The 12,705-nt window shown below is 53.9% G+C and overlaps 1 protein-coding gene across 1 annotated transcript; it reads right to left on the bottom strand.

The window, feature by feature from the left end:
* Positions 1-3,728: 3,728 nt before the first annotated feature.
* SLC22A14 (solute carrier family 22 member 14) lies at positions 3,729-12,468 on the bottom strand (the record flags this gene model as incomplete). The annotated part of the gene is made up of 9 exons (XM_081105579.1): positions 3,729-3,906; positions 6,412-6,520; positions 8,705-8,919; positions 9,193-9,290; positions 9,555-9,675; positions 10,437-10,605; positions 10,897-11,051; positions 11,256-11,359; positions 12,022-12,468. The coding sequence occupies 9 exons, from the start codon at positions 12,466-12,468 to the stop codon at positions 3,729-3,731; spliced, it is 1,596 nt and encodes a 531-aa protein (XP_080961705.1).
* Positions 12,469-12,705: the final 237 nt, after the last annotated feature.

The following is a 12,705-nucleotide window of genomic DNA, read 5'->3' as shown; positions in this document are numbered from 1 at the left end:
TCCCAAAGGTTATCATTCTTACATACTAGAGGCCCGGTGCCTGAAATGTTTGCATGGATAGGGTCCCCTAGGCCTGGCCAGTGATCAGGGCTGATCAGGTTCCCCACCTCCTTCCCTTCCCACCCCCTCCTTCCCTCATTCCCTCAATGCCCCACCACACCGGTGGCCCACCATGTTCTGCACTGCCCCCTCATGGACAGCACACATCATAGCGAGCGATCAAACTCCCAGTCTCCTGATCAAACTCCCAAAGGGACACTTTGAATATTAGCCTTTTATATATAGAGACTAGAGGCCCAATGCACGAAATTCATGCAAGAGCTGGCCTTCCCAGCCTGGACTGCCTTGCGGCCGGGTGGCCCCACCCACCCCCTACCCACTGGTCATTCCGGAAGGTCGTTCCAGAAGGTTATTCTGCCATCTGGTCTAATTAGCATATTAGCTCTTTATTATATAGGATAAGCAATAAAAAAAAAATACTTATATTTCCTGTTTTGTTTTTGTACTGTCACTGAAACCCAGTGTTTTCTGTACTTATAGTACAACACAATTCCAACTCTCCACCTTTCAAGCCCCGGTAGCTGTAGCTGACTAGGACAGCGGTTCTCAACCTGTGGGTCGTGATCCCTTTGGGGGTCGAACGACCTTTTCACAGGGGTGGCTTAAGACCATCGGAAAACACATATATAATTACATATTGTTTTTGTGATTAATCACTATGCTTTAATGATGCTCAATGTGTAACAATGAAAATACATCCTGCATATTAGATATTTACATGACGATTCATAACAGTAGCAAAATTACAGTTACGAAGTAGCAACGAAAATAATTTTATGGTTGGGGGTCACCACAACATGAGGAACTGTATTAAAGGGTCGCGGCATTAGGAAGGTTGAGAACCACTGCGCTAGGAGCTATTGTATGGGACAGCATGGGTCTAGCGCAGTGATGGCGAACCTATGACATGCGTGTCAGAGGTGACACGCGAACTCATTTTCTTGGTTGATTTTTCTTTGTTAAATGGCATTTAAATATCTAAAATAAATATCAAAAATATAAGTCTTTGTTTTACTATGGTTGCAAAGATCAAAAAATTTCTATATGTGACACGGCACCAGAGTTAAGTTGGGGTTTTTCAAAATGCTGGCACGCCGAGCTCAAAAGGTTCGCCATCACTGGTCTAACCTGTTAAAATATATGATGTTGCACCTTCTGTAATGTGAGGACACAGCAAGAAGGCGCTGGCTGTGAATCGGGAAGAGGGCTCCCACCCACTGTATTGGCACCCTGGTCTTGGACTACTAGCCTCCAGAACCATGAGAAATAAATTTCTGTTGTTTGTAAACCAAAATTTTAATTAATTAAAAAATATCTATAATGTCAAACTCCAGGTCCTATTAGCTGTGGATTGGATAAACTAGGTAGGTCCTGTCTGGAAATGATTGACAACCCTGGCTCATACGGAAAATCTGAGTCACACAGGGGTGCGAGGTCTGGCCAGCAGCCTCGTCCTGCAGCCCCCAACCCAGCCCGTCAGTTTTCCGTCCTAGCCCACCTCCTGCTCCTGTTCCCTGCAGCGCTGGCTGAATCCTTCCAGCAAAGTAATTTGAAGTGAGGTGCTTAACGTGGCTAATCTTTTGCCCTCACAGCTCACAGAGAAGTCCCCCAGAAAAAGAAAGGAGGGGCCTTGAAAACATCCTGTCGTCCTCTGAACAGACACTTTACGAGACCCTTTGTCTGGGTAATCCTGGGAAACTTGGGAAACAATGGAGAGACCAGAAAATGACACTGAAAGAGAAGGCAAGGGCACCGCTTCTCGCTGTTCCAACGTCTGGGAGCACAGGCTCAAAGCAGCAAGCTTAGGACTGGGTGCCAGAAGCCACCCAGGAGACCCGAGGCCTCCCTGCCCACTCCCTTCTCTGTGCTCTCAGAAGCTCCTGGGAGTTAGCTCCTCCCTTGCAAGTTGATCTGCCAATAAACTGGCAGAGAGAGGAGGGGGAGAGCCAGGCCTTGTCCTCAGGAACCACCCCTCTCACCCCTTCTAGGGAGACAGGAGGTAAAGCCTAGGACCTGACCCAAAGGTTTCCATCTGGCTAATGGTAAGGATTCCTGGGCTTTGCCTAGGGGGTCCCCACGCTGGGAAGGGCAGACTCACCCTCAGGGCAGTGGGGACTGTGAGCTAGGGTCTGGGATTTATTCCTAGGGTGATGGAGGTCAGAGGTCAGCCAAGCTGGTGCCATCAGGAAAGGTACCCCCTAAAGGAGGCTGAGATGGGTAATCCCCAAGGCCATGCTTATTTGGGAAAATCAAACGAAAAATTGGCCGTAACCAGTTTGGCTCAGTGCATAGAGCATCGGCCTGCGGACTGAAAGGTCCCAGGTTCGATTCCAGTCAAGGGCATGTACCTTGGTTGCGGCACATCCCCAGTAGGGAGTGTGCAGAAGGCAGCTGATTGATGTTTCTCTCTCATCGATGTTTCTAACTCTCTATCCCTCTCCCTTCCTCTCTGTAAAAAATCAATACACACAAAAAAATTGACAGTGTGGCTCAGTGATTGAGTGTTGTCCTATGAACCAGGAGGTCACAGTTCCATTCCTGTTCAGGGCACATGCCTAGGTAGTGGGCTCAAACCCCAGTGGGGGGCATGCAGGAGGCAGCCGATCCATGATTCTTTCTCATCATTGATGTTTCTATATTTCTCTCTGAAATCAATCCTATATAATAAAACCCTAATATGCGAACAACAGAAAGACTGATCGCTATGATGCACACTGACCACCAGGGGGCCCACACTCAATGCAGGAGCTGCCCCCTGGTGGTCAGTGTGCTCCCACAGGGGGAGCACCACTCAGCCAGAAGCCGGCCTCACGACTGGTGAGCCCAGGGGCAGGGGCCTCTCCCGCCTCCGCGGCAGCGCTAAGGACCCCTTGGGGGTCCCAGACTGCGAGAGGGCGCAGGCCTGGCTGAGGGACCCCCCCCCCCGCCCCCCAGTGCACGAATGTCATGCACCGGGCCTCTTGTAAAAATATATATAAAAAAAAGAGCAGCCTCTGGAGTCAGACTGACTTTGGATCTGGCTCTACAAAAAAGGAAGGAAGGAAGGAAGGAAGGAAGGAAGGAAGGAAGGAAGGAAGGAAGGAAGGAAGGGAGGAAGGGAGGAAAGGATGAAGGGAGTGAGTGAGGGAAAGCCCAATGCAATAGTACAGATGGGAGTTCTCATTCCTTCACCTCCCGGCCCCGCCTTGACAGGTGCAACCAGTGGGACTGAAATGTGTCCTCGGCCTGCACTGGAGCGGCAAGTGCACCCACACCAGCAGATGCCTGGGCTAGAGGACATGGCAATGTGGAGGTGCAGCCTTGCCCTTGCCTACTCCTGGCCCGCACAGACTCAGCCCACCGCACCCTCCATCCATGGAGCTCCTTGCTGTCCCCAAGGAGTAACTAAAGACAACAGGGACTCTGGATGAGCCATCCTCTGGGCCTGGGTCTCCAGGTTCTCCAACACCAACTGGGCCGAGCCATCTCAAGTCTAACATGGTACCTTTATTAGAAGTAATCACGCCTTTGCTCCCCCCAGAGGAGCTATTTTTGGGTCTCGAGGGCTAACCTCAGAGCAGGGCTGACCCTGTCCCCGGGCTGAACTTGGCCCAGAATTTGTGGCCTGAAATTCACGGCCCCACACTCAGCCACTCAACTCCATCCGAGATCGTCCGAGGGCCTGGCCCTCAGGCATCCTGTCTGCTTGTGCTCGCTTCTCTGCTTCTCGAAGGTGTGCTGAACAAGGCTGGGTCCGGGTCCATCATGGCATTGAGAAGGGTGTTCTTTGCCACTTCCTCACTCACTCCACCATATAATTTAGCCTCAGCCAACAAGTCATCTTTGTTCAAATTGCTGCTCATGCCCCTGAACAAGCCATTGGAGAACAAGTCATGAGTCATACGCTTTGGAGCTAAAAAAAAAAAGCAGCAACTCGGGGGTGGCCCCCCTCCCCACAGCAGTGGGATGACTGGCTCTGCCTTCCTGAGAGGTGGGGCTTTCCCACACCTGCAGGTCGTGAGCCTGTGCTGGACCCTGGCCTCTAGCCTCTAGCATCGGGCCACTTCCATCTCCTGACTCTAGCCGGACCCTTCCCTCTCCTGTGCCTTTGGGGTCCTACCCACCATCTTCACCACCACCATTTGCTGAGCACTTGCCGCATGCTAGACACAGTGCCAAGCTCTATGTGGGTTTCAGCCTCCCTAAAACCCTGAGAGAGAGGAAGGCTGGGCTACATATGTTTTTAACCTGTCTGTGCCTCAGTTTCCTCACCTGTAAAACGGGGGATAGTGACAGGACCTACCGTACATGCAGTGGTGGTTAGGACAAAGTGTGCAAAGGCATGTGTAGGACAGGACCTGACACGTGATACATGTTCAATGCCTGTTAGCTATTGTGATTACTATGTTATCATTGCATTTTGCAAACGAAGAAGCTCAAGGTACAGGAAGAATCTCAGCGGTCTTAGGTACATCCAGGAGGTGGTAGCAGAGACAGCAATCCAGGCCCTTGGCTCCAAAGCCTGTGTTCTTAGCGACTGTGCCGTCGCTCTGCTGCCCTGCACTCCCCTTGTCTAATGGGGCAAACTCCTATTCATCCTTCAAAGCCCAACTCACATGTCACCTCCTTGGGGAGCCTGCCTCAACTCCCCACATGAACGTTCCTCTCTCCTGGGGCTCCTAGAGGTCCTGACATCCCTCTGTCAGAGACCATTCGTGATAACTCTTTGCATGTCTATCTCCCCATAAACCCGTGGTCGGCAAACTGCAGCTCGCGAGCCACATGCGGCTCTTTGGCCCCTTGAGTGTGGCTCTTCCTAAGCCTTAGGAGTACCCTAATTAAGTTAATAACAATGTACCTACCTATATAGTTTAAGTTTAAAACATTTGGCTCTCAAAAGAAATTTCAATCGTTGTACTGTTGATATTTGGCTCTGTTGACTCATGAGTTTGCCGACCACTGCCATAAACTATCTCTTGCTCTTACCACTGACAGCCCAACCCTGGTGGTGCCAATGAGCGTCTGAGGAGAATGGTGGGGAGGAAGACAGGAGAACGAGAGAGGCAGTGACCCCTGTGGTATGAGTGGGGGACCCCGCACTATTGCTCGCAGAGAGTGATGCACTCTGTTGGCCCAAATCCCAGAAATGATGGTTCTGCCAATCACAAGTCTTCTCCAGCGGGCATTTAGGAGACCAGGGTGCCCACGAAGGGGATGGAGTAGAGCCTAGTTCTTAAACAGGGACCTGAGCTGCTGAGGCCGAGAGAGCTGATCTCAGCCAGTGCCCTTCGCCCTGGGAGGGCAGGGAGCCCAGGGCATCTATAAGGTAGCGCTCAAGGCCAGGCAGGCTCCCAGGAGGTACAGAGAGGAAAGGACCTGGCTGAGGCTGGACGGGAGAGCAGGGGCTGGGATGGGTAGAGTTGGGTGGCAGCATCAGAAGAGCGGGAAGAAGCTATGGACACGGTGGCTCTTACGTCACAGGCCCTTTGGGCAAAGGGGCAGGAATGGACAGCACTTGACGTACTTTCAGAGCTTGAGAACCAGGCCCTGTGTTGACCAAAGCCCTCACACACACCTACCTCCTTCTGTACAAGGGAAAGTGATCCAGAGTATCGGAATGGGGCAGATTTTGCGTCTCTGGAAGCATATAGAAGAGGGACAAGGACAAAATGGCTGAGATGCAGCCAATATAATTGGTGATGCTGGGGGGACTCCAGGTGATGAATGCCAGGGACACAAAGGATCCAGATGCCCAGGCCAGAGTCACCAGTCCCAGACCCGTCGTCCTGGAAGGAAAGATCAGAGCTTGTCTAAGGGGCCTCGGAGGGCCAAAGGCTGGAAGAATCATCTCCCCCCAATCCACAACCTCCAGTCTCCACCCTGTCCCCACACCCAGCGTGACCTGGGAGAGTGTAGTTCTCTGCTGGTCAAAGCAGGTAGTCATTCCTCTGGGCCTACCTTGTGGGGTCAGGAGTGGGAGAAGTAAGACCCACGCAACCCTGAGGGGGTGTGCGGGGAGAGCGTGGGTAGGAGGACACTGGGCCATCAGCGAGCTCTCCCGCGGTGAAGGGCCTGAGACTCAGCCACAGCCCAGCCGGTCCGTGCGAGGCAGACACCGGGACAGACTGCCTGGGGCCAGTGCTAGTTCTGCCACTCGCTCTGTCTGACCTTGAGCCAGTGCCTTTACCTCTTGGATTCTGTTGTCTTACGTAGGCTAAGGATGGTGTTTGGGAGCTGTTTTTGTGAGGGCTTGATGGAATAATCCATGTAAGCTACCTGTCACCGGGTGAATGCCCAAGCTTAGCCACTGCTGTTCATCTTGTCGTCATCCCGCCTTCTCACCCGCATGGCCTGCTCCCACCAGGCCCGTACCTGAGGATGGTCGGCAGGAGCTCGGCACCGTAGGCGAAGAACAAGGTGATCAAGGCGCTCAGGCTGATTTGTCCCACCAGGATCAACAACATCAGCGTGGTTTTCAACTCTGTAGCCAGATAATGTGACCACCTGAGTTTGGGGCAATCTTCCCATCAGGCCAGGTAGGGGAGGCCTGCCCATCAGCTCTCCCTGAACCCCTCTCAGAAGGCATCTCAGCCGAAACCGGTTTGGCTCAGTGGATAGAGCGTCGGCCTGCGGACTGAAAGGTCCCAGGTTCGATTCCGGTCAAGGGCATGTACCTGGGTTGCGGGCACATCCCCGGTGGGGGATGTGCAGGAGGCGGCTGGTCGATGTTTCTCTCTCATCGATGTTTCTGACTCTCTATCTCTCTCCCTTCCTCTCTGTAAAAAATCAATAAAAATATATTTGAAAAAAAAAAAAAAAAAAGAAGGCATCTCAACAGTCCATCCCCGCCGCCTGGCCAGCCCACTCAGGCGTGTGGTCAGAGGAGAGGGTCCGTCTGCTGAGGCAAAGCCAGCAGTGGGGGAGTTGCCGGTAGGATGGGAGGTCACACCATCTACTTTGCTGGGCTCAGCCCTCACACCTGTGCCTCCAGGGAGTCTCCTGTCTTCCACATCCTCCCCCAGAGCACCCCCATCCACAGGTGCATTTGCGGAGGGAGAAAGGAACCAGGAAACGCCATGCCTCAGGCAGGGGAAGCCACTTGGAGGTGAGGGCTCACTACCCCTCCTCGTCAGCCTCGGCTGGATCCTGGTCCTGTCGGCCCCACTCCCCACTCTGAGCTCAGCTTTTCTTGGCCCTGGGATGAGAGCAGACATATCTAGCGGGGATTCTAGTCCTGGTTTCTCTCACTGGTTGGAGAATTTTAAACATTTCTGCTGGACGCATTATAGACTCACTTAAAAAAACAAAAACAAAAACAACACCAAGCAATAGAAACTGAAAAAGTAATTTGTCTCACCATTTTGTTTTAGCCAGTCTACACTACCAACGTCTCAGAGAACGAAGGTCCCACCCAGTCAAGAGGCTCACAATTCCAACCCTCAGAGAAAGAGAGGGAGCCCCCTTGAGGCAGACCCTGGACACAGTGGCCCTAGTCCAGGCCCCAGCAGCTGAGGGGGTCCTTGTGGGCAGCAATTCTGATTGGGCGAAAACTGACATCTCAATGTCCACATCCTCAGCCCTGTCACTCTCTAGCCCTGTGAGCTGACCTGGAGGTGGTGGTGGAGGGGGGGGGGGGGTTAATCATCTGATGTAGGGCTCTTTGAAATTTTGAAAATATTGCCAGCTTCCCAAACCCTTGGCTTTCCTTCTTTAGTTCTGAGCCTATGAGACACCAGGATGCTGTGCCCCTGGGTTCAGCGGGCAGGTTCTGCTTTCCTGGTAAACTTACAGCTAACAGGCATTTTCCAATCAGAGGCTACAGATGAGAGGCCACGCCTTGGGTAGCAGTGGAAAGATTTTTTTGCTGCATCTGTTCACATTTTTTTTTCTTTGTTTGCTTGTTAATCCTCACCTGAGGATATTTTCCCACTGATTCTTAGAGAGAGTGGAAGGGATGGGGAGAGACACAGAGAGAGAAATATCGAGGTGAGAGACACATCGATTGGTTGCCTCCATTGGGGCTGGGGATTGAGCCTGCAACCAAGGTATGTGCCCTTGACCAGAAATGAACCCATGACCCTCCAGCCTATGGGCTGACACTTAGTCTATCCACTGAGCCAAACAGGCCAGAACTGTTCACATGGGTTTTTTTTAAGATTTTTAAAAAATAGATTTTTTGAGAGAGAGAGAGAGAGAGAGAGAGAGAGAAACAATGATATGAGAACAAAACATCAATCAACTGCTTCCTGCACACCCTCTATGGGGGATTGATCCCACATATTCTGACCAGGAATCGAACCAGCAACCTTCCGGTGCACTGATGCATCTGTGCACACCCAGGGATGCATCACCTGATCTAATGTGGATTGAAATCAAGTGGAAGAAGGCTGTCCACTCTCCTGCCCACACAGGGACGATTACTCCAGACAGCTCACCCTCTCCCAGGCCTCTGAGAGCTGTGAGTGCCTGGTGTTGGGGACCCCACTGCCCAGGGAGGGCAGTGCTCTAGCGATTAGTGCCTGCTCTGGAGGTACCTGGGCCCCTGCAGAGAAGGTAGGTTGTAGGTATAGGATGCTGACTCCCAGGGTGTCTTGTTGGAGAGACAGGGCAAGAGGCACGAGGGAGGGATTTGACAGAAGGCATGGGGAGGGGGAAGGGGGTGTACCTGAGGGGATGAAAAGAATGAGCAAGTTCAGGAAGCTGCCTTGGAAGAGAGACCCAGCCATAGTCCACTTCCTCCCAAAATGCTCAAAGAGAAAGAGGCTGCACAGCCGGGCAGGCATCCCCATCATGCCAGGAATTATCGCGCTCATCTGGTACTTCACACCAAAATCCCTCATCTTCAAGGTCAGTGTAGAATAGCTGTGACCAACACTAAACCTGGAATGAGACCGGAAGATAACTACTCAGAGAGAACGAGAGAGAGCACACGCACAGATACCCTCATGCAGACGGGGCAAAATGAAGACAGAAGCGAAGGAGGGGGAGCAGAGTGGGAATGGAAGGGAGAAATACACACAGATCTGGAATCTACCGGCCACGCCCGGTCCTTAGGCCTTGCTCCCTTGCAGCCAGGCCATGCCCATTCCTTCACCAGAGCTCCTGGCATGCACTTCTGTTTGCAGTCCCTGCTGGCCAGCCTTGGGGACTCACCACACACAGCCCATCACCAAGGTCACCTTGCGCAGTTGACTATTGTTATAGAAGTCCAGGATGGAGGCATTGGTCACATTCTTTCCAGGCACCTGGAGCTACAGGACAAACAGGACCAGCCAGAGGCAGGGCGGGGACCCCAGCTTGCTCCCACCCCTACAAGACCCACAAGGCCCTGCCCCCACAGTGCCAGCCTGGTCTCTGGTCTTCCCCTGACGGGATTTGATTTTGCTGTCACTGTTTCCTTCAAGCAGTGGGCTAGAGACACCCTCTGGGCCAAGGCCCCACCTGAAAGGATGAGGCGGGAAGAGGCCCTTCCACAACCCCCAGCCCTGCCCTACACTGGGCCCGAGGCCTCTTACCTTGTCCAACAGACTTAAAGGAATGGTCCTCTTGTTCATGTCCGCTGCATAGCGCAGTACGTGCTTGGCTTCCTCCACCTTCCCCTTCACCAACAGCCACCGAGGGGACTCTGGGAGAATCCTGCATGGCACACCCTCCTTTATTCATCACTCCAAGATGCCCCAGACACCTGAGTGGGCCCCATCTCTGCCTCAGGGGTGGCCATCCTGTCCCAGCATGAGGCCATTCAGATAACGGAGGCCTTGAAGGTGACCGTCAACCTCAAGATGCCCTCCGTCCCTCCTTGGACGTTCGTCCCTTCCCCTTCCTAAGCCACACACAGGTCCCGCAGCTGCTCGGCGTCACCCTGGCCATTATTTCTCCTGCCTGGCAGTGTCTTTCCTCTCAGCCACCTTGAAGAGCTCAACTACTTTCTATCTCCAGGGTCATCCTCACCTGCCCAGGCACACGGAGGGCACTGTCTTCCATGCCCACACCCTTTATTAGAGCCCATCCACATCGCTGGGAGTTCAGCCCAACACTGTGAAAAAGTTGTCCCCTGAGTGGCTCCATTTTTCAGTCCCTCCTCATTCCTCAACTCCCTGCCGCTCCAGGGAAGTCAGCTCAAGGTTATCAAGACCAACTTGACGAGACTCTTTTTTGTTTGCCCTCAACCCTGACCATTCCTTGTCCTTGAATCTTGCCTTTTGGTTTTCTGACCGGCTCTGGCATCCCTTTAAGGGTCTCTTCTGAGGAGGGTTAATGCTGGGGTTCCAGAGGCTCTGCCCCTGGCTCTCTCTCATCTCATCCACTCACTCCGTCCCTTCGAGGATCCTTCCCAACCCTCAATCTCCAAGTCCGTCGGACCCAGCCCTGGGCATGCCCCGGGCCCTTCGGCTTACCAGATAAAGGAGACGAGGAATAACACGGGGGCCGTGCCCAACAGGAACAGCAACCGCCAGTTGGAAAAGCTGTAGGCAAACGCACTCAGGAAAATGAGCCCCAGAGAATAGAAGCACTGGCTCAGGATGATGGCGTGGGCCCGGTGTTCGCCCACTAGCCACTCGACAGCTGTGCAGAAGCCAAGAGGACAAAACCCGGCTTAGCTCGGGGCCCCTGGGGCGGCTCCTGCAGCCAGCCTTCTGAGACGCCCAGCCCCACGTGGGACAGTTCAGACTGAGCACACATTCTCTGTCCCTCTAGGCAGCCTGAGGCGGAGGCTGCTTTCTGCGCTCCATGCGCCATTGGATGGCAACTCGGTCCTGCAGGCTCGTGGCCCCCCCCGCCCCCACATCGTCTCAAATCCCGCCCTCCCGGTGCACACTCCCCTCCATGCACCCCGTCCGTGCAGCCTGGCCTCACTTAAAGCCATGCTGGTGATGCTGTGGCCCACCAGGGCCTGGGACACCCCGAAGCGGAAGAACAGGTACTGGTGAAAGCTGTTGACGAAAGCTGTCCCAAAGCCAAAGACGATGATCCCCACGTTCGACAGCAGGATGGAGGGGTAGCGGCCAAGCCTGCGGGCATCGAAGGAAGGCTGTGTCAAGCGCATGAACCTCCGAGTCTGGCCCCAGCCCAACACTCGGGCCAGGTCCTGAACCATCCATGGGCCTCCAGAGTGTCCCCCCCCTTGCCTCCCTCAGTCTGAGACTCAGCTCTGCGTGCCCATGAGGAGGAGGCAGGGGCGCCCCAGCGACCGGAAGAAACTCTGGGAGACTCACTTGTCGCTTATGAACCCGAAGATGAGCGCCCCCGTCAGGAGGCCTGTCAGGAACATGGACTGCACGGCTTCCGGGGAAAATTCCTCACCACACACCAGATCAAACTGGGGATTACACGCAGGGGTTGGCCACAGGCCTCCGCCTAGGGCCAGCCGTCTGGTTCCCGAGACAGAGTCTCCTCCCAGGGTGGGCGTTTAGGCAGAAGGGGCCTGGGACAGGGACAGGCAGCGGGCCTCAGCTGTCACCCCTGCCGTCCATCCTGCATCTGGCACACTCTGGGAGTTAGGCCTGAAGAGAGGGACCAGGGGCAGAGCCAAGATAGGGGGTAGATGGAGAGGTCCCTGTTTAAAGGCCAACATCACTACAGACCCTTCCCCAAAGGCAGAGGCTGGGCTCCAGCCCAGAGGTTCAGATTGGCAGGTCTGTGCTCTGAAGGGCCCAGGTTGCATCTGAGACTGCTTTTTTCTCCAGTTCCCTACCTTCTGTGAGTTCAGAGGGCAGAACCACAACTGCAGAAGCAGCTCCTTGGACAGATGGCAAACCCTGCCTCCGTCCCTACCCCCAAATCCACTCTAGCTTTCTGGCTAAGATGGGCGAGGCTAGAGCTGGGCAGCAAGAATTCAAAGTTTCTGCCTCGGCCCTTCCTCTGCATGGTGACCTTGGGCCAACTGCTTCCCCTCCCTGAGACTCAGTTTCTCCACTTGTTTGGGGAGGGGTGGGGCACATCTCTGGGCCCATGCTACCGGCAACTCAGGACAAGTCGCACCTCATTGATCACTGATCGCGTCTTGCTCTCAGGATAGACCCACCCCTGGCTGCACGACTGTGTGTAGTTGAGGCCATACTTGATGATGGAATCCAAATCCCAGTTCACAGGCAGGAACATGCGGCAGGTCAGGAAGCTGCCATTTATGTCCCGGGGCAGGGTCAGATTCAGCTGCTCAGCCTCTGTCAGGTTAGGGCCCACGGCCAGAATCCAGCTGGTGTTGCAATAGGCCTTCTGCTCTGCGGCCACGAGGAGGTCAGCGTACATGAACACGACCGCCAGGAGGTTGGGGATGAAGGACAGGGCCACCAGCCTTCGCTGGAAGGGGCCGAACTTCCCCATCGCTTCCATGATACTGGCAAACTTGTCACCCTGGTTGCTCTCTATGGACCTCAACCTGCGTAACAACAAGTCCAGAGACCAGGAACGGGGTTGTTCTGCCGCCATATGCTGGGGTAAGTCCCTGTAAGAGGACCGGGGTTGGAGCTCCACTGAATTGTCTTCATGTGTCATCTGTTCAGAGAAAGGATGCAGCTCAGTGTCTACCAACCAGAAGTCAGGGGCTGGCGTGGAGCCACTGACTTGAAATTGGCCTGTCTTAGGACAATTTGGATTCCAACCTTGATGTTCTCTGTAGCTCACCACTTTGCTTCTGAAGTTTCTTAGTTAATTTGTCCCCCATTG

This window comes from Myotis nattereri, assembly GCF_964212035.1.
Source record: "Myotis nattereri genome assembly, chromosome: 14".
Taxonomy (NCBI): Eukaryota; Metazoa; Chordata; class Mammalia; order Chiroptera; family Vespertilionidae; genus Myotis; species Myotis nattereri.
This window is presented reverse-complemented; position numbering and strand designations above follow the sequence as displayed.